Source organism: Balaenoptera musculus, chromosome 13 (genome assembly GCF_009873245.2).
Source record: "Balaenoptera musculus isolate JJ_BM4_2016_0621 chromosome 13, mBalMus1.pri.v3, whole genome shotgun sequence".
NCBI lineage: Eukaryota > Metazoa > Chordata > Mammalia > Artiodactyla > Balaenopteridae > Balaenoptera > Balaenoptera musculus.
Window position 1 is genome coordinate 71,792,935 of NC_045797.1, and position 21,897 is coordinate 71,814,831.

At 41.8% G+C, this 21,897-nt stretch overlaps 2 protein-coding genes and 1 pseudogene across 2 annotated transcripts in view; 1 reads left to right on the forward strand and 2 right to left on the reverse strand.

The window, feature by feature from the left end:
- FAM228B (family with sequence similarity 228 member B) overlaps nucleotides 1-21,897 on the reverse strand; it is a 75,149-nt gene that overhangs the window by 41,269 nt on the left and 11,983 nt on the right. Inside the window, exon 3 of the mRNA XM_036872719.1 lies at nucleotides 1,263-1,346. Coding sequence (XP_036728614.1) covers nucleotides 1,263-1,311 — 49 coding nt within the window. The 5' untranslated portion in view covers nucleotides 1,312-1,346. The remainder of the gene's footprint in view (nucleotides 1-1,262; nucleotides 1,347-21,897) is intronic.
- PFN4 (profilin family member 4) lies at nucleotides 1,018-5,857 on the forward strand. Its single transcript, XM_036872721.1, has 4 exons — nucleotides 1,018-1,357; nucleotides 1,649-1,786; nucleotides 2,595-2,700; nucleotides 5,705-5,857. Exons 1-4 carry the CDS (start codon nucleotides 1,241-1,243, stop codon nucleotides 5,731-5,733), a joined length of 390 nt encoding a protein of 129 aa, XP_036728616.1. The 5' UTR covers nucleotides 1,018-1,240; the 3' UTR covers nucleotides 5,734-5,857.
- On the reverse strand, nucleotides 7,713-9,632 carry LOC118905840 (annotated as a pseudogene).

Consider the following 21,897-nt stretch of genomic DNA (forward strand, 5'->3'; position numbering starts at 1 on the left):
CAGGGCCGGGCCCGACAGCCCACGGCGCCTGAGTCGTCGGCTGCGGCGGGAGAGTGAGCCCGCCCCACCTGAGGCCCAGTCAGCTGGCGCCCGTCGCCGCGGTAGATTAAGAACGTTTCGCGTCCAGAGATTCGGTCGGAGCACCCCGCGACCCCTCCGCCGCGGCGGATAAGGAGCCCGCGCGCCGCCGACGCGGCCGAAGGACTCCGAATTTCGCGGGACCTCCCGGTCCGGAGACTCTGCCGCTGTGTCCCTGAGCCCAGCGCAAGTGCGCTACCGCAGACCCGTCTGGCTGAGAAGAAACCAGGAAAGTCGTAGCTCTGTCGCCCAAGGGCTGGTCGTGGTCTGCGGTCGGAGCCGTAACGCTTCTCGGTGACGGGCAACTACCGCAGCCAATAGCTGGGCTCGTCGCCCTCTCGCCCCGCCTCCCCCCGCGTCCATTGACCGCCGCATGCGCTTCAAGCCAGCCTTTGGTTGAGTGTTGGGCTCCTTCCCAAGAGGCAGGGGGCTTCTCCTGGTTTGGCCCGCCGCGATCCCCCAAACCCTCTGCCCCTCCTGGGCGTCTCCGCAGCCAAGCCGACTGGACATTAACACACCCTCCCTCGCCCTCAGTAACCCTGCTCCAGGGAACCCCCGTGGGCCAAATCGCAGCGAAGGGAATGGCGGGCTAGGGGCTCCTGCCCTTAGGATCCCTTGGAATGACGAGTGTTTGTGGAGTTTGTCCCGATGAGGAGGGCCCAAGAAGACTTGGGAACTTGTGCGGAAAATGTCGCTTTAGGTGCCTTCAGGTGTTTTTAGTCCCCTGGGGTATTGATCAGTGTCCATAGTTGGTGCTGATGTTGGTCAGCGGGAAAGGAACGTGAGGACTCATGACCAGTATATCTCATTTAGTCTTGTTTACTTCAGTAGTTCTCCATTTCGTCAGGTTTTTTATTTTTTTAGTTTTAATCCTAGGTGATTCTGATGCAAACCATTGACATAGATAGAAAATTACGAGCTGTGATTTTCCAAACTCATAAGCCTCTCTGTGAACTGATTTCCTATGATTCTGTTTTCCTCTTGAGTATTGGTGGGCACTGGATGATGGAACTCCATTTTCACCCTTCATCTTTTCAAAGTGCACATGCTGATATTAAAGCTGTCCGGGGTGTCTTAGGGACATTTGTATTCACAGGGCTTTTAAAAGCTAGCCAGAGCAGATCGTTTCAACTGCAGTTCCCTTTTTCAGGGCTGAGGGCGCATGAGCCATTTGCAGAACTTACTGTTAGATACACTCCTGGGAACAAAGCATGTGGACAGTGCAGCCCTCATCAAACTCCAGGAGCAGAGCCTATGTGTAGCATCACCTGGATTTAGTGTAAGAAAAAAACAGGTTTGGGCATAAGAGTTTAAATCTTTTTCTGTAAAGGCCATAGACAGTACATAAAAGAATAGGAGTGACCATGTTCCAATAAAACTTTATGAACACTGAAATTTGAATTTCATGTAATTTTTACATATCACAAAATATTATTATTTTGATTTTTTTTTCAACTACTTAAAAATGTAAAAACCATTCTTCGTTTGCAGGCCTACAAAAACTGGTAGTGAGACAAATTTGGCCAGCCCACCATAGGCTGCCAACTTCTAGTCTATTTAACCTCCGCAGGTAATGCCCAGTGATGTCCGAACACTTGTGAATGGATTTGCCAAGAACCCTTTGAAAACCAGAAGAGAAGGATTGTATTTCAAGGAGAAGGACTACAAATGTGTCCGGGCAGATGACTATTCTCTTTATGCTAAGAGTGTGAGTGTTCAAGATTTGAAGACAACTTTGTAAAAACCTTAAGAAAAGAATTTGACTCCAATTTTCAGTGCCTCTCCTGATCCTATCTTTAAAACAGACTAAGCCTGTTACTGCAATGGCAATGTTTGAGATAGCAGTCTAGTGCCAGGAAGGAACATGTAAAAGAAAGTACTAACAGAGAGCCTGGTTTTGAGAAATGTTCATTCCAGAATTTATCAACTGAAACTTGCCTGAACTGTCTCTCTCCACTGCAATTATCCCTCATACTCTACATTCTCCTTCTTTAAAAAACAAAGTGATATTACTCTTGTGCTTAAAACGTCTGTTGGTTCACTGTTGCCTATAAGGGATTAAGGGAATGACAGTCATATTTCTGGATGCCCTATATTATGGGTTAGGCACACTTCACCCACATTATAAACTAAGTAGCCTCATTTACAGATGAGGAAACTGAGGCTTAACCAGGTTAAATAACTCTTCCATAGTCATACAGCAGAAAATGGAGGTGCTGGGATTCAAGCCCAGAGCTATCTAATTCCAAAATGTATTTCCTTTCCATGACATCTGTTGTTCTCACTGGGATAGGGGTATATTACAATCAATTCGGGGGCTTTTTTCAGAATACACATGCTGTTATTACAACAGTCTAAAACTTTTTGACAGCTAAATTAGTGAAAAAGAGTGGAGAGTCCAAAAACAAACATAATGAATATGGAAGTCAGGAAACGGTGAAAAATGTGGCTGGCGCCTAACTTCTTGTCCTGTAATTAGAACCAAGAGAAGGGCATTCTGTTTTATTTTTATCCAGGAAAACACTGGTGTGGTTGTTGTGAAGACCCGTCTGTATCTTCTGGTGGCAACTTACACTGAGGGCATGTATCCTAGTGTCTGTGTGGAAGCCACAGAGAAATTGGGTAAGTTTGCTCCCAATGCCTGTCTTTGTTCCCTGTGGTAGTCAACTCTTCTGACTGCAAGTAACCCAATCAAACCAGCTAGGGTAGAAAGGAGGAATTTATAGGAAGGGTACCGGGGTTACTTATATAACCGGTGAAAGGACAGAGTGCAGCTGAGCCACAAGGAAAATGGATTCCAGGGACTGGAACACTGCTAGAACCCTTCTCTAGTCTCTCCTAAGAGGGTCAGCTTTGTTCCATCCCATTGCAGACTGCCTCCTTTCCTGGTGGTGTCATGGTCGAGCCTTGCATCCTCTCTCTTAATTTCTTTTAGAACCCTGATCTGACAAGTCTTAGGTCATATAGTTTACCTTTATATCAGTCAGCTGGGGTTAGGAGGTGGGAAGGGCAGGGTAAAAAAGCAGAGATGTAGTTGCTGGGGGCCATCCTCTATAAAAGGATTTTCTATGGAAAAAGAAATTACTGTGAGCCAGGCTTATTGGTATCTGCTGCATTCCCCTTCCATGTCTCTATGTTTTTAAATAAAGATCTAATGTAGAACTAACTGGGAAATTGTATCTATGAGAGTTGAGCTTAATAAACGATAAATTGTATCTGTGTTTAGATTTTTTAATCTAAATTTAAATTTCTTTTTTTTAGCAGTTTTAGTAGTCACTTTTTTTAAAAATATTTATTTATTTATTTATTTGGCTGCGCCAGGTCTTAGTTGCAGCAGGCAGGCTCCTTAGTTGTGGCATGCGAACTCTTAGTTGCAGAATGCATGTGGGGTCTAGTTCCCCGACCAGGGATCGAACCCAGGCCCCCTGCATTGGGAGCGCAGAGTCTTATCCACTGTGCCACCAGGGAAGTCCCCTAAATTTAAATTTCTAAAAAAAAGTTTTTGTTGGAGTTGCTTGAACACTCCTTTGAAATAGTAGAATCCTCTATCTACTTCTGCTAGTGAGGAAAGCAGCCAATCTTTCATTCTTTCAACGAATTCTCAGTGACGACCTACATGTATGTGCACTGCACTATCCTAATAAACTAGGAAATCAAAGCTGGTTAAGATAGTCTCTGCCTTCCATGCCTCTATACGATACGTGCTGCCCTATCTGCCTGAAATATCTTACCTTTCTGTCCCTGCCCTTTCACATCTAGTTGGCAAATTCCTAATCATCATTGAAAACCCAAATCAGATCTTGGGCTTCTCTCTACTGTGCTATGTATTTTATGCATACCTTTATTATTACTGCCATTAGAGTCCTTTGTTTACCTTGATTGTGAGCCCCTAGAAAGCAAGAATTTCGTCTTAATCCAGTCCCTAAAACAGTGTCTAATGATGAGTAGGAAATTAATGCATGTTTGATGAACAGATAAATGAATGACCTCTGCCTAGCAGAATCTGGGAGGGCTCCAGACAGCTGAATCTTTTTTTTTTTTTAATTAATTTTTATTGGAGTATAGTTGCTTTACAATGTTGTGTTAGTTTCTACCATACCTCAAAGTGAATCAGCTATACGTATACATATATCCCCTCTTTTTTGGATTTCCTTCCCATTTAGGTCACCACAGAGCATTAAGTAGAGTTCCCTGTGCCATACAGTAGGTTCTCATTAGTTACCTATTTTATACATAGTATCAATAGTGTATATATGTCAATCCCAATCTCCCAATTCCTCCCACCCCCTCCTTTCCCCCTTGGTACCCATAGTTTGTTCTCTACATCTGTGTCTCTATTTCTGCTTTGCAAATAAGATCATCTATACCATTTTTCAGACAGCTGAATCTTAAAGGATTAATTGAGAAATTAACTACCGTCACAGAAACTACACACACACAAAATGTATATAAGTACAGACCTTCACAGTTGTCATAAATAGTTCCCTGGCATGGATTGTCATAAACCATGCTACACAGCTGGCAATGAGGTATTCTAGGAGCAAATAGGACTGAGCGTAGGCAAGACACAACTTAGGAAGCACCTAACAGGAGGGGTGAACTCCAACATGGGAGGAACAGGCAATTACAACCACCGAGGATCTTTCCTGAGCAGGTGTCAGGATTTAAGGGAGATTCAGTTTCAGTAGAGTAGGGCAGGAGCAGGAGGACAGAACGGAGACTTGTATATCTGGGCTAATTGTCGAATTAAAGCTATCCAGAAAAGGAAGCCAGGAAGATGAGCAATTAGGCTCTAAAGAGGCCAGACGCTATCCTATCAGCTGTGGCCCAGGGCTAATTCCCCAGGTATCCTGTGGAGAAGACCAGAGAAGTTGCCTGACCACTGTAATGTAGATTCTGTGGCTGGCACTAAAGAGTGCTTAGGGCTACAAGAGACTGCAAAGAATGTGTGTTATTTAGAAGGACAGGGCTGACATCATTCCACTAAGATCTCACTACTCTGGGAAGGGATAGGCTATCCTGGAAGTGACTGAATGCTCATGAGGGATGGATGAGGCTGATATCCACTCAGGAGCCAGTTACTTATCTCATGTCTCAATTTTTTTTTTTTTTTGCTGCGCCCACATCGCTTGCGGGTTCCCCAACCAGGGATTGAACCTGGGCCACTGCAGCGAAAGCACCGAGTCCTAATCACTGGACCTCCAGGGAATTCCCTCATGTCTCATTACTTCTATTTCCTTGACTTTTCTTTTAATTATATTTTTCTCTTTCAAAAATTATGCATGACAATTATAGAAAATTTGGGAAATAAAGAACTATTAAAATTTTTTATTATGAAAGATTCTAGGAGCATTGTGTGTATGTATATATGTATATGTGTATATATATATATATATCTGTATATATATATATATATATACAGATATATATATATATATCCCCTAATAGCCAATGAACTCCTTGAAGTCAGGGATTGGGTCTTAACTATCCAGTCATCCTTGTATCTCCAACTACTTAGCACAGTGCCTAGTACATGGTAGTTACAAACGTTTATGGAATAAATGAATGAATCATATTGTGATAATGTACTGTTCATAAGTAATAACCATATTCTGTTTTCTTTCAGGAGAATATCTAAGAAGAAAAGGAAATTAAGTCATCAGAGGACTATGAAAGACAGCTTTTATGATTTTAGAAGAAAACTATACATCCTAAAGAAAAAGTAATGCCTTATATTGTGGTTGAAAAATACTAGGCAGAAGATACTGAAAAGGAAGAATGAGTTAAGGAAGCAATTTTTCTTATTTCAAGAGATCCTCTTCTTTAATTGGAATTACTTAGTCCACTTCATTTGTTCCTTTTTTTTTTTTTTTAGTGTTGGTCATTGGCATGAATGTGAGGCATTGATAGTTTCACAGGGCATATCTGTTGGGAGACTCCTCCATGAGTCTCTGTATTCCCACACATCTTGCTGGGTATGCCAAGAATACAAGGCCCTAATCACTCTTCATGCAGACCATTTCAGGGTTATGTTGCAGGAAGCCACCTTGAAAAATGAAGTGATGTCTGCCTTCAGAACCAAGAGCAAGCTTGCTTACTGCTTGCTCTGAAAGAGGTAGATTCCCTGAACTCAGTGTTCCTGTCCTAGAGTGCAGCTCACTGCATGTGTGGCATCTATCTGGTCCACATCACCCCTGTGGGACCTGGGGAAAAGGGGAACCAATGTAAAGACCACCCAACAACAGGCCACTCATCAAGGTATCTGAGGGACATTCCGCACTCCCCACCATCTGCAGGCATCTGATTTTGTTGAGCACTGGAAAGGTCTTCCCAAAAATCAACTCAAAAAGATTTCTGACTCCACCTCCCTCACTTCCTCCTAGTCCACACAACTTAGTGTGGTCAATGAATACAACCTTCCCCAGAAAGGGTTCATCTCCTCTTGGTCACCTCCTGGGTGATGATCAGAACAATGAGGGTAGAGAGTATATATAACCTATTTTGAAAATTCAGGATTCTACCCTGATCATTCCTGGCCATGGTGCATCTTTCTTTCTCCTAATAGCAACCCCAGGCCAGTCTGCTTATACAGCCTACAAGTGTCCCTAGGGAGGGAATACCATAGGCCACTGGCATTTCTTGACATTATCATGCAGTTTTCTGAATTCCAAAAGCATGCTATCTGAGGCAAAGTGTCTTTTGTTAATGTTTATAAAATTCTCCCATTTTCAGGTTTTGTATAACATCCTTTCAAGGAGCTTACCTCCAATACAATTCCTTTTCTGAACTTGGGTGCCAAGTACTACAGATTTGTTCTGGGTGGTCAAGCTGACCACTAGTCCATTCATTCATTTATCTGTTCAGCTGCTTGATTCTTTTCTGAGTTAGAGGTAAAAGTACATTTAAAATTTACTTATTTAGCATTTGTTGAGTAGCCTACTGTGTGCTAGGTACTGTTGATACAAAAGTAAATAATATATACACTCCACTGCAGATAGGATTACAATTTAGTGAAGAAAATTTATAATTGAGTCACATTACCATGTGATAAATGCTGTAACAGATATAAAAAAAGAACTGTAAAGCCTGAAGCGATCAACTGTGCATTCAGGAGCCTGAAATGCATTTGAAGTGAATCTGGAAGAATAAGTAAGTATAGAAGAGAGCAAAAAGCATTCCAGGTTTAAGGAGTAGCATATGCAAGTTCCTGTTGTGTGAAAAGAATGGTGAGAAGTTCAGTGTGGCTGGAAAATAGTATGTATGAGAGAATGATAAATGAAACTGGGAAGATGGATGGGGCCAAAGGAGAAAAGGCTACTTTCTTCAGGGTAACTCAAAGGACATCAAGCAGTGCTGTGGTATAAACAGTACTTATATGAAACTTTTATAATTTTGATTGCAAAAGTAATATACACTCATAAAAACACTTGAGAAAATAAGTTACTCATAATTTCACATTAAACTGTTGATAGTTTTTGTTATTCCAGTCTTTTTTCAGTGCATATAATATATACATATTTTTAATATAAATCTATAGTTTTATTAAGACAAAAACTGACAGTGTTGGTATGAAGTTTAACATTTAAACAAAAGTTTTCACAGAAACCTAACACATGCCTAAAAAGGTTTTACAACGGAGTTCTAGATGCAGGTCTAAATGATGTCAAGAACTGATGGATCTCATGATTCAAGACAGCGTTTGGGGTTTTAGTTAATTCTTAGGATTAAAAAAATTTGTTTTGTTTTAAAGTGAACCACTGCCCCAGTATAAAAATTTAATCTTCTCCTGAGACCAGGGCTTCAGAAATTATTCAACTCTTGAAGTGACTCAGTGAACTTGTGCTGTCAGTGACTGAACCCTGCCACCAATGGTTTCAAAGTTCAAAAAACAGAGGCTCCAAGAGTTTTCCACCCTAAGAGCACCGGCCCTTGTCTTTGCCTACTCTCCCATCTCCTATACCACCCTCTGCCCTTCCCCAGATACTTCAGCCAGTGGCTTGGATGGAGAAGCTGATATATTTAACTTCAAACTTGGAAAAGAAAGGGTCTTCTTGTCAATTTCAAGAATTAGCACCTCTAAGACAGAATGATCTGCCTGTGTGTACACTCCAACAAGACTTTTCCTTCTCAACCAGTTTCCATCCCCCAAATGGCAGCTTTGGTAACTTCTTAACTGGAAAGTTAAGAAGTTACCAAAGCTTAATGCTTTTTGGGAACAGCGTTAAGCTCAGGCAGGGAACACCTTGGCTTCTAAGTTTCAGGCATTCACAGCTTTTAAACAGTTTCTCACAGTCCTCATGTAGGTTGCCAATGACATTTTTTGAAAGGATGAAATATTCTGGACACAGAACCAAATCATCATTAGTTGTTCTTTCCTTTGTTTCACCATTTCCCCCCAACAGGCCCCAAATTTTAACAAAAATGATCCTAACCCATCTCCCTTCTTTCCCACCCCATCCCTCCCACCCCAAATAATACACCAGAAATAGCCAAAAACTACATACATGCTACACTGTAAAAATGCAGAGTTAACACTACTGGGAAGAAGGCTGTGGGTTGTGGAGATGCTCTTTGAAGATCTACAATATCTTTTGCTCTCCCACATCCCATTCTGCAAGTTTTGTCCTTCATAGAAGGCCCTTTGGTTTTCTCAGCAAAGTTCAGAATGAGTTGCCTTGAAACACTGACCCTCCTTCCCCTCCACTGGGATGGGTGTGCAAACTATACAGCATGGAGCGGCTTTAAAGCAATTTAGTGAATTTAGGGCACAGAAACTATACTGGCTCTTCAAAGGACATCTTCTCAAGCCCCCTCTACGGTGTCAAGACAAGTAGAACTCCTTCTTTCCCCACTTGAAACCCACAGTCAGATGTGACAGGGGCTGATACTCAGGAGAGTTAATTCTTGTCATCTTTTTTGTCCTCATCCTCGGAGGGGTAGGAATGCCACGTCAGCCTTTCCTCATAGGAGGATATGACAACCTGTGGGCACTTGACATTGGCTTCCTTGGCAGGGACCAGGTGAGCCTCATCAGAGTTTTTCCATTTCATCAGGAACATGAGTTCTCCACTGGAGTCTGTAGCTCCAATAATCCGCTCTGATTCCAAACCCCCAGCAAAGCCTCGTGGCTTTTCTGACTCTTCTTTCTTCTTCTTTGGTTTGCTCTCCTCCCCCTTATCTTCCGAATCAGAATCAGCTTTGCGCTTGCCTCCCTCTGATTTATCTGTCTCGTGTGCTGTTTTCTGTGACTGCAGGAACGCAGCAATGAGGTCGGGGCAATCCAGGTTTTCTTCTGGCTCCCATGTGTTGTCCTCATCTGAGAACGCCTTCCACTTTAGGAGGTACTCCACTTTGCCCTTTACCACTCAACGGTCGAGAACTTTTTCCACCACATATTCTTCCGCTTCTTCTAGCACCTCCTCCACTTTCTTCTTGTTTTGTTTTTTCCCCATAGTGCCTGCCAGCTTTCTGGTATAAAGGGTGACGCTGCTCAGAGCAGCGCCCACGAGCCCGAGAGGAATCGGTGCCACGCTACTGGCGCGTCTTGTCGGGCCGGCCAGGGGAGTGGCAACCGTAATATATACATTTTAACCTAACCTAAATCATCAACACGGATGGTTGACAACCCACCCTGTTCATATAGCATAGTGTTATAAAATCTTGTATTTCATTTAAAATTGCTTAGAAAATATTTTAATCATTGCATATCACATAGTATTCCTCTTTGTTAGTTATTTATGTTATATCCACTTTTCCACTTTATGAATAACACTGCAGTTTACAACTTTTACATAATTATTTGTGTCTCTGATTATTTCCTTAGGTCTGGAAGTGGAGTTTCAGGGTCAGAGTATGAGCAACTTTACAGCTCTCTGTAGTTTTGTTGTTGTTGTTTTGTTTTGTTAACAGAGAAGTTTTACACCATGGTTAATAAGAGGCAGGGTTTTTTGTGGGGGTAGGTGGGCGGGGAGGGAGTTATATGTAATTCAGCTGTTAACTCATCAGTTTCCTATGCTTGCAGGATTGGGTCTGAGGCAATCTTAACCAAGTGCCTCAGTAAATGAGAAAGAGAAGAAATGCAGTCAGTTGAACTGGCTGAGTCAGAGACCAGAGAGGCAGGTTACTATTTGAATCCAGATAGTGCTACATCATGGTGACACTGGACAGTTGCTCCTGTACGATATAGAGATACTCATGAGGTTTGCAGGGCAAGCCAGGAAACATTTGGGGACTTCTAGATACAACTCCAAAGGAGTCCAGGCATGCCAAGGCCCAGAGCTAAACAGAAGGCTGGGCTATCAATGCTTCAGGCTAAAGTCACACTATATTATCAAAACAGAGTGGACTACAGCAGAGACATGCAAAGGATAGCACTCAGGCCCACAAGACTAGAACATCTGAACATGCTGATGTGTGTAGAAGGGAGATGTAACCATAAGAAGTGGAAGCTGGTCAGCCAGGGAAGCCTAGATAAGGAGTCATGGGAGCAAAGGCTGGTTGGGCCATTCCAGGTGGGAGGATCTTTGAGCAAACAATTCAAGTTGTCTGGTATTTTCTAGCAGCAACTTTCTGACAGCAACTGGGTGTCCTACAATTCAGTCCTATTTTGACACTAACTACCTGGAGTTAGTGCAGACCCTACAGGTGAAGGGGCTCAGCCCCATAAGACTGCCTTCACCTCAGAAGCCAGCCACATCTCCCAGGTCCTCAGATTACCCACACTTCTGACTTGGCTACAAATTTGGGGGTTCCCTTGACCACCCTCCCTTCAGGTTTGATAATTTCCTAGAATGACTCAAAGAACTTAAGTGCCATACTTATGATTACAGTTTTATTATAAAGGATACAACTCAGGAACAGTCAAATGTAAGAAATACTTAGGGCATGGTACCGGAGGTGGGGAACGGGCTCAGAGCTTCCATGCTCTGGTGCACCATTCTCTCAGTACATCATTGTGTTCACCAACTAGGTAGCTCTCCAAACCTCATTGTTCCAGGGTTTTTATATGGTGGTTTCATTAGTGGGCATGAATAATTAAGTCAGTGGCCACCTGACTGAACTTAGTCTCCAGTCCCTCTCCCCTCCCCAGAGATCAGGGGTTGAGGCTGAAAATTTCAACCCTCTAATCTAATCGACTAGTGACTAGCCCCCATTCTAAAGATATCCAGCCCCTCATTAGCATGAATAACAAAAGACACTCCTATCATTCACAAAATTCCAAGAGTTTCAGGAACTCTCTGCCAGGAACCAGGGACAAAGGCTAAATATGTTTTATTATATCACTTCTGATCTTAATGGCAAGGTTGTACCAGGTATAGAGGTGGATATATCTTGCTGTCTTAGCCAGATTAAGTATTAAACATTCAATTCATCTCAGATTAAGTATTAAACATTCAATTCATCTCAATCATCCCACCTTGTCCAGAATCTTCGCTCACCATTTGGCTTTCCATGTAGATCTACCTATAGATTTTGGGGTCAGACCTCTTGCCAATGATTTCTCCTTTTAAATTAGCACATTGACATCTGAATGTTGTAACTTAGTTATGTGGACTGTACACCTACTCTCCACATGCTGACAAGCTGGGGTTTTGAGCCTACAAGGCAGAAGGTCTGACCCTGGATCACAGTGATCTCTAAAGTACTGAAGGCCATCATGAAGCCTCTTGGCTACTCACCAGCATTTCCCAGACACACACACACTGCACTGTTGGGTGCCTAGTGGGAGCCTTTTTCATAAACCTCATCAAGGCAAATGCCTCATTGTCTGGAACCCTCCTATGTAAGGCGGTCCAGTTGCTTCCTACAGTTCTCACTACAAAGTTCCAGTTGGGCTTAGCTACTCATGGGGACCAACAAAAGGGACCCTTTGATGGTAGCGACACAGTACCTGTGGAAGTGACCAGGGAGCAGGTGATCTTCTGAAACAGCAGTCTCCAAACAAGGGAAATGTGTCCTGGTAGTTCACAAAGACTTTAAATGGCACATACAGGCATGAATGGACTTAAGGGGTTCATTTTTCCCAGATCTTCAACTTCCATATGTACTTTCCTAAAATTTATCTGCTGTGATTGAGCAGTAATGCCAGTTCTTCTCCTCCATCTCCCATCTCCAACCGCCTTTCTCCCAGTATACGAAAGAAAGGCCTACTCTCATCCAGCCCCAATCTTACTGTGATGCTTGGCTTGGAGGGTAAAAACTGCAGGGTGCCGAAGGAAAGGAAAGGAAAATTCTCAATATTTTTAAATTTAATGACCTCTTCCATCCTCCAGTGTCAAAAATACATCATATGTGAAGAAGAGTCCCAAGAGAATATTGCAAAAAGAGCATCACTGAGAAACAGTGAAAATCTTTGTATCATAATTCATCTAGGAGAGAAAGACTCCCTGTCTTTATGTTTCTTAAAATTCAGAAGCAAGACAGTTATCATAAGGACACGAATTAATATGATTACTTGAGGGACTTCCGGGGCAGTCCAGTGGTTAAGACTTCACCTTCTAATTCCGGGGGTGCAGGTTCAATCCCTGGTTGAGGAGCTAAGATCCCACATGCCTCGTGGCCAAAACACCAAAAAAAAAAAGATTACTTGAAAAATGAGAAATCTTTTCTGATACAAAGTAATTTGGCTTGGCTGATTAGTTTAAAACAATGATGGCTGGCTTTGCCAATAAGAATGTCACAGATGTTTTTCATAAATGGGTTAAGTCTACAACTCCAAAATATTAATAAAAATGTATTTTTTTAAATTAATTTTTATTGGACTATAGTGATTTACAATGTTCTGTTAGTTTCTGCTGTACAGCAAAGTGAATCAGTTCTACATATACAGTTATCCACTCTTTTTTAGATTCTATTCCCATATAGGTCATTACAGAGTACTGAGTAGAGTTCCCTGTGCTATACAATAGGTTCTTATTAGTTATCTATTTTATATATAGTAGTGTGTATATGTCAATCACAATCTCCCAATTTACCCCTCCCCTCCCCTAATAAAAATATATTTAAAGCACATGATAAGGTAAAAGGATTTGGTCCAAAAACTTGTCTTAGCAAAAGTGTATTGGAATTAACACTTTTACTTTCCATATCCTCCTGAGTATATCAATTTAAGCAAGGTGCCTCGGGGCTTCCCTGGTGGCGCAGTGGTTGAGAATCTGCCTGCCAATGCAGGGGACACGGGTTCGAGCCCTGGTCTGGGAAGATCCCACATGCCGCGGAGCAACTGGGCCCGTGAGCCACAATTACTGAGCCTGCGCGTCTGGAGCCTGTGCTCCACAAGAGAGACCGCGATAGTGAGAGGCCCGCGCACCACGATGAAGAGTGGCCCCCGCTTGCCCCAACTAGAGAAAGCCCTCGCACAGAAACGAAGACCCAACACAGCCATAAATAAATAAAAATAAATAAATTTAAATTAAAAAAAAAAAAGAGTCCACCTGCCAATGCAGGGGACACGGGTTCGAGCCCTGGTCTGGGAAGATCCCACATGCCGCGGAGCAACAAAGCCCAGGCACCACAACTACTGAGCCTGTGCTCTAGAGCCCGTGAGCCACAACTACTGAAGCCTGCACGCCTAGAGTCCGTGTTCCACAGCAAGAGAAGCCAACGCAATGAGAAGCCCACCCACAGCAACAAAGAGTGGACCCGCTCGCTGCAACTACAGAAAGCCCGCACACAGCAACGAAGACACAACGCAGCCAAAAATAAATTAAAAAAATAAATTTATAAAATAAATAAATAAAAATAAAGTGCCTCTAAGTGAAAAAGTAGCAGAAATAATTAATAATCATTTGATAAATCTTTGCAAAGCTTTGTTGGCATAATCCCAGAAGCTGAGAACCGGAATGACACTTATGACTGGGTAACTTATCCTTTACAGGTTGAGTGGATTCCAAATCTTTGCTTTCAACAAAATTGAAGGAATACCTAATTAAGTTGCCAGCTAATAGATCACTGAAAATAGTTTTTGATGATAGATCATTATATGGTTTTTATCATATAACTCAGAGGTATTCAAATAATTGGCTGACATTCCTATAATGAAATTTCTTTCCCATCTAATTTATGCAAATTAGGTTTCTCAGAGCTTGTCCATAAAAATGAAAAACAGAAAGAAATTAACGTTGAGCCCAGTCTCATTCTAGCAATAATTAATATCCATCCATAGATATAATAATTATTTGGAAAAAGTCAGCTTCACCAACAGTCCAATAAAATTTTACTTTTTATGTTCAATAATTACTAATATTTAAAATAATACATTTTTTTTGCCGCACCATGTGGCTTATGGGATTTTAGTTCCCCGACCAGGGATTGAACCCAGGCCCTCGACAGTGAGAGCACAGAGTCCTAACCACTGGACTGCCAGGAAATTCCCCTGAAATAATACTTTAAATAACATAAAAATAATTTAAAATAATGTTGTTTTGATCAGCTGTGCACTAATAATATTGTAATGATAATTAAATCCAGAAGAAATTTAACACTTATAGCCCTATGGTCACAGAAAATAAAATTTTAAACTAATGTTAGATTACATATATTTTGTTGCAGATAAGAATGATCAATAAAGCATAAAATATAGCAGGATATAATTCTTATGTAGAATGAAAATATAAATATTGGAAGAAAAATGAAATTTTAAAACTTCTAACTGTTTAAAGAAGAACTTGTTTGGGTACATTTTAGTGGATGATTATAGTATCAAATTGCTCTGAAATCTGAATTCCACTTCACACATTTAAAAGCCTGATATAAGAGTTTTAAATTCAGTATTTATGACCAGAAATCATATCTTTTGCACTACTTAAATTTAAGGTGAAATATTTTAGATCTCAACTTAAAAATGTGAGAGGGGACACATATAGTTTTTGAAAAGGATTTTTGTCTATTTGCGAATAAAAAAGTGTGAAAACCACTGCCTGGAGTAAGAAATGTCTTGAGCCCTGAGCGATATGGATGCCCTGGGCCCATGTGCCCAGGAAGATGGCAGGGGCAGGTAACCAAACAGGCAACTCCACCAAGCGGACTCCAAGCCTTTTCCTCTCCTAGAGCCTTCCTGAATCCCTGCTCCTGGGATTCGCCCTGCCAACCTCAGGATGGAGTACCCATGGAGAGAGGGGAGGAAGAGCCCAGAGAAAGTCATGCAGGGACAGAAGCTGGCACAGTACCCAGAGGTGGACTGCCCCGGCTTCTCTAGGGAAAGGTCAGCCCTTAGGCTGTTCCAGAACCATGAGTCACCACTGAGCTGCTGGGCTGCCCTAGCTTGGGCTTGGTTACCATAGAAACTGCTGTGTTAAGGTGACTCAGCAGAACTGCGCAGAACCCTTCAGAGGACATCTGGGAGAGATTATAGCCCCACCTCCATTTACCTTTCAGGATAAGCAGCAGCAGCTGTACCCTCACATCAGTTGGGTCTCTGGGACACATGCTTCCACCTCATTCCTAACACAGAAGATCTTTCTTGTTCTGCTAAAACATGAACCTTTGGGGAGTCCCTTTAGAGGCCAGAGACGTAGAGGACTGTGGAATACTGCCACTGCAACCAGTTCATCTGAAAATTACCACCCAATCCCAAAATTTATATTTTGACAAAAAGGGGTTGGAGCAGGGGATGTTTTGTTTTAAGAAAATCAACCTTGGGACTTCCCTGGTGGTGCAGGGGTTAAGAATCCGCCTGCCAATGCAGAGGACACGGGTTCGATCCCTGGTCAGGGAAGATCCCACATGCCACAGAGCAACTAAGCCCATGTGCCACAACTACTGAGGCTGCCCTCTAGACCCCACAAGCCACAACTACTGAGCCTGAGAGCCACAACTACTGATCCCGTGTGCCACAACACAAGAAAGCCCACACACAGCAATGAAGACCCAACGCAGCCAAAAATAAAATAAATAAATAAATATACATATAAAATAAAATAATAAAATACATTAAAAAAAAAAGAAAATCAAACCTGTTTTCTGGGGTTTGCAGCAGACCTCTCTGCTGACCCTTTGGGAGGTTAGTGCACTCAGAGATTGAGAAAGTCTGTGTAGCACCAAGGGAAACCTCATAAACTCCCCTACAACTTTGTAGCAATACCTCCTTCTCTCTCCTGTGAGGCCCAGCTATTTCTACAGTGTCCTTCCTTCTCTCCATTTGTTGCCCTTTTTCCTCCTCTTTCAATGGAAGCCTTTAGGTGAGAGTATTGCTGAGACAGCCTAACTCAGGAGTCCTGAGTTCAAGCAGCTGCTCTGCATTGACTAGCTCTGAGGTCCTAGAAGGCATTTAGCTCTGAATCTGTTTCTCCATCTGGACCTCATAACCTGCCTGCCTCTTTGCGGTGTTGTGAGAAATCTCGGGGTCGTGGTTGATACCCTTTTTATAGCTCCATATCGGAAAGATCACTAAGTAGTCAATTTTATTTTCTAAATACCGTTCACTTTTCCCTTTCTCTCTGTTGTGCTGCCATCTCCCCTAGTCCAAGCCACCATCACCTTTCACCTGGGCTACTGCAATACTTTCTAAAAGATTTCTCTACATTCACTCATCTTTTCTAACCCACACACTATGCTTCAGTAAAAGTGAGCTCTTCAAATGCAGATTTAATCAAGTCACAGCCCTGCTTAATACACTTCAGTAGTCTTCCATTCCTTCTAGAGTAATAATAAAAAGCTTACAGGGCCAACAAGTCTGCATAGACTGACCCATGCCTATCTCTGCAGCCTCATCTCCCACCCTGCTCCTCCTCCAGCCACAGGGCATTCAAACATATTTCCTCTATCTCAGCTCTCTCTACCACCATCCAAATATCCATCAGGAGGGGACTTGTTGAATAAACTTTTGTATATTCACACAATGGATGTAGCTATAAAAAGGAACATAAACTGCTATAGAGTAATCTCCAAAATATGTTGTTCAGCAGAGAAAAGCAAAATACAGAACAATATATTTGGTATGCTACATTTTTATCTTAGAAAAGGAAAATATGTGAACATATCTATACATATTTGTTTATTGTTTAAAAATAGAAGAATAAAACAAGGGACTTCCCTGGTGGTCCAGTGGCTAGGGCTCCACGCTCCCAATGAAGGGGGCCTGGGTTCAATCCCTGGTCAGGGAGCTGGATTCCACATGCCACAATTAAGAGTCCACACACCACAACGGGCTTCCCTGGTGGCGCAGTGGTTGAGAATCTGCCTGCCTAATGCAGGGGACATGGGTTCGAGCCCTGGTCTGGGAAGATCCCACATGCCGTGGAGCAACTAGGCCCGTGAGCCACAACTACTGAGCCTGCGCGTCTAGGAGCTTGTGCTCCGCAGCAAGAGAGGCCGCGATAGTGAGAGGCCCGCGCACCGCAATGAAGAGTGGCCCCCGCTTGCCGCAACTGGAGAAAGCCCTCGCACAGAAACGAAGACCCAACACAGAAATAAATAAATAAATAAATAAATAAATAAATTTATTAAAAAAAAAGAGTCCACACACCACAACGAGGATCCCACATGCCACAACTAGGACCCCGAGTGCCAAAACTAGGACCCGGTGCAGCCAAATAAATAAATAAATATTAAAAAAGAAAAAAAGAATAAAACAAAAACTAAGGTAAACCAATGTTTACCTTAGGGAGTGGGAGGAAACAGGGTGGAAGGGACAGGTATAGAAGCTAGATTTCTCTGAATGTACCCTGTTTTTTTTTTTTTTTTTTTTTTTTTTAATTTTTTTTTTTTTTTAAATTTATTTATTTATTTTTGGCTGTGTTGGGTCTTTGTTTCTGTGCGAGGGCTTTCTCTAGTTGTGGCAGGCGAGGATCACTCTTCATCGCGGTGCGCGGGCCTTTCACTGTCACGGCCTCTCTTGTTGCGGGGCACAGGCTCCAGACGTGCAGGCTCAGTAGTTGTGGCGCACGGGCTTAGTTGCTCCGCGGCATGTGGGATCTTCCCAGACCAGGGCTCGAACCTGTGTCCCCTGCATTGGCAGGCAGATTCTCAACCACTGCGCCACCAGGGAAGCCCTGTACCCTGTTTTGAAGATTTAATTTGGATACCATGTAAATGTTTTACATAATTTCAAAACAACCTTAAAAATGTAAAAAAAAAAAAGAATCTCTAAAATGCAAAATTAAAGAAATATCCTTAACTGCGTTTCCAGTTGATAGGTTAGCCACACAGAAAGGAATAATTTCAAGTAATGCTAAATTAAAAACAATAATTTGAGTGGTATGTCCTTATTTGGGGATATATCCTAGGAACAAAAAGAACGGCAATGACAAGCCCTTAGATAGCCTCATCCACCAGAGGGCAGACAGCAGAAGCAAGAAGAACTACAATCCTGCAGCCTGTGGAACAAAAACCACATTCACAGAAAGATAGACAAGATGAAAAGGCAGAGGGCTATGTACCAGATGAAGGAACAAGATAAAACCCCAGAAAAACAACTAAATAAAGTGGAGATAGGCAACCTTCCAGAAAAAGAATTCAGAATAATGATATTGAAGATGATCCAGGACCTCGGAAAAAGAATGGAGGCAAAGATCGAGAAGATGCAAGAAATGTTTAACAAAGACCTAGAAGAATTAAAGAACAAACAAACAGAGATGAACAATACAATAACTGAAATGAAAAATACACTAGAAGGAATCAATAGCAGAATAACTGAGGCAGAAGAACGGATAAGTGACCTGGAAGACAGAATAGTGGAATTCACTGCTGTGGAGCAGAATAAAGAAAAAAGAATGAGGGGCTTCCCTGGTGGCGCAGTGGTTGAGAATCTGCCTGCCAACGCAGGGGACACGGGTTCGAGCCCTGGTCTGGGAGGATCCCACATGCCACGGAGCAACTAGGCCCATGAGCCACAACTACTGAGCTTGCGCGTCTGGAGCCTGTGCTCCACAACAAGAGAGGCCGCGATAGCGAGAGGCCCGCGCACCGCGATGAAGAGTGGCCCCTGCTCACCGCAACTAGAGAAAGCCCTCGCACAGAAACGAAGACGCGACACAGCCAAAAATAAAATTTAAAAAAAAAAAGAAAAAAGAATGAAAAGAAATAAAGATAGCCTAAGAGACCTCTGGGACAACATTAAACGCAACAACATTCGCATTATAGGGGTCCCAGAAGGAGAAGAGAGAGAGAAAGGACCCGAGAAAATATTTGAAGAGATTATAGTCGAAAACTTCCCTAACATGGGAAAGGAAATAGCCACCCAAGTCCAGGAAGCGCAGAGAATCCCATACAGGATAAACCCAAGAAGAAACACGCCAAGACACACAGTAATCAAATTGGCAAAAATTAAAGACAAAGAAAAATTATTGAAAGCAGCAAGGGAAAAATGACAACATACAAGGGAACTCCCATAAGGTTAACAGCTGATTTCTCAGCAGAAACTCTACAAGCCAGAAGGGAGTGGCATGATATACTTAAAGTGATGAAAGGGAAGAACCTACAACCAAGATTACTCTACCCAGCAAGGATCTCATTCAGATTCGATGGGGAAATCAAAAGCTTTACAGACAAGCAAAAGCTAAGAGAATTCAGCACCACCAAACCAGCTCTACAACAAATGCTAAAGGCACTTCTCTAAGTGGGAAACACAAGAGAAGAAAAGGACCTATGAAAACAAACCCAAAACAATTAAGAAAATGGTCATAGGAACATACATATCAATAATTACCTTAAACGTGAATGGATTAAATGCTCCAACCAAAAGACACAGGCTTGCTGAATGGATACAAAAACAAGACCCATATATATGCTGTCTACAAGAGACCCACTTCAGATCTAGGGACACATACAGACTGAAAGTGAGGGGATGGAAAAAGATATTCCATGCAATGGAAATCAAAAGAAAGCTGGAGTAGCAATATTCATATCAGATAAAATAGACTTTAAAATAAAGAATGTTACAAGAGACAAGGAAGGACACTACATAATGATCAAGGTATCAATCCAAGAAGAATATATAACAATTATAAATATATATGCACCCAACATAGGAGCACCTCAATACATAAGGCAACTGCTAACAGCTATAAAAGAGGAAATCGACAGTAACACAATAATAGTGGGGGACTTTAACACCTCACTTACACCAATGGACAGATCATCCAAAATGAAAATAAATAAGAAAAAAAAAAAAAAGAACAGCAATGAAATTTTAAACTGTTTTCAGTGATCATGTTACTATTAATAATAATTGTATTCTGAAACAATTATATGAATATAGCATAGATTAAATCAAATAAACAAGTATACTAAGATCATTAGAAGCCATGATTTTCAGGAAATATATATATAAACTCAAAGGAATTACGTTAAAACCGTATAATCCTAAATTTGAATTGGAAATATCAGTTGAAACTCTTGATGTTTCTTTTAAAAAAATAGTTATTTCCTAGCTCTGTCCATTAGGAAGGACTAGAAACAAGAGCCATAGCAATCAGGCATCCCTTGTGTACAGATTGTGGTCTCTAAATGCCATTTTCCAATAATAGGAACCAGGCTCCTTTGAGAAATGACTGAATCCAGATTTGAGCAGGAAATGTACAAGATGAGCCTGAAACATCTTGCCATACCAAAAAGCAAGGCCCCACTGGCCAAAAATGAGACAAATTGAGCCTCAAAAAGAATAATAACTGTAATGGGTTGAAACTCTTCAGCTATGCTGAAGTCTATGATTTATAATGTTACGTTTTTTAAAAAAAATCATAAGTCATCTTTGGAAGATGCCAGGAAATCAAATCATTATTTTGAAGCTTGGTAAATACCGTTTATATATTTTTTCTTTTTTGGTACAAGCTATGGCTCACAGTGACCAAATATTAGTTAATGAAAGAAAGGAAAGCCCTAATGAAATAATCTAGGCCCTTGCCACTCCAAGTGTGATCCACGGACTATCAGCATGGGCTTCACCTGAAAGCATGTTAGAAATGCAGAGTTTCATGCCCCAGTTCAGACCTATTGAATCAGAATACATGGTTTAACAAGATCCCCAGGTGATACCTATGCACAATAAAGCTGGAGAAAACTGATCTACAGAATGATCATCCATGGCTACTGAGAGATCAGGTGAAAAACCTAATGGGGGGAACTTCATAATGAAGTGAGCCACCTGGCAATACCTGAATGCAGGATGTCTTACAACACGAAATGAGACTCAACCAGACATTATGTCTCTCCTGATGTGACACAGTAAGACTGCCCGGGGTTAACTGTTGAAGTTGAATGACGGGCATACAGAGGTTCATTATATTATTCTCTATACTTTTATATGTTTTTTCCACTTCCCTATTTATTTATTATTAATTGTGGTAAATAATACATATCATAAAATTTACCATCTTAACCATTTTTAGTGTACAGTTCAGTGGCATTAAGTACATTCACATTTTTGAGCAAACATCACCTGCGTCCATTACCAGAACTCTTTTCATCTTGCAAAACTGAAACACTATACCCATTGAACACTAACTCCCCATTTCCCTCTTCCTCCAGCCCCTGGCAACCACCATTCTACTTTCTGTCTCTATGAATTTGACAACTCTAGGTACCTCATATAAGTGGACATATAAGTGTCCTTTTGTGACCGGTTATTTCATTTAGCATAATGTCTTCAAAGTTGAACCATGTTGGGACTTCCCTGGTGATCCAGTGGGTAAGACTCCACACTCCCAATGCAGGGGGCCCGGGTTCAATCCCTGGTCAGGGAACTAGATCCCGCATGCGTGCCGCAACTAAGAGTCTGCATGCCACTACTGAGAGTCCACATGCTGCAACTAAAGACCCCATGTGCTGCAACTAAGACCCGGTGCAGCCTAAATAAATAAATAAATATTAAAAAAAACCCTG

Excerpts from the sequence above, each read along its gene's own strand:
- PFN4 (XM_036872721.1), top strand. The coding sequence starts at position 1,241 with ATGAGCCATTTGCAGAACTTACTGTTAGATACACTCCTGGGAACAAAG. Across the intron at positions 1,358-1,648 it reads TAGCATCACCTGGATTTAGT|GTAATGCCCAGTGATGTCCG; the intron begins GTAAGAAAAAAA and ends TAACCTCCGCAG. Across the intron at positions 2,701-5,704 it reads GGAAGCCACAGAGAAATTGG|GAGAATATCTAAGAAGAAAA; the intron begins GTAAGTTTGCTC and ends GTTTTCTTTCAG.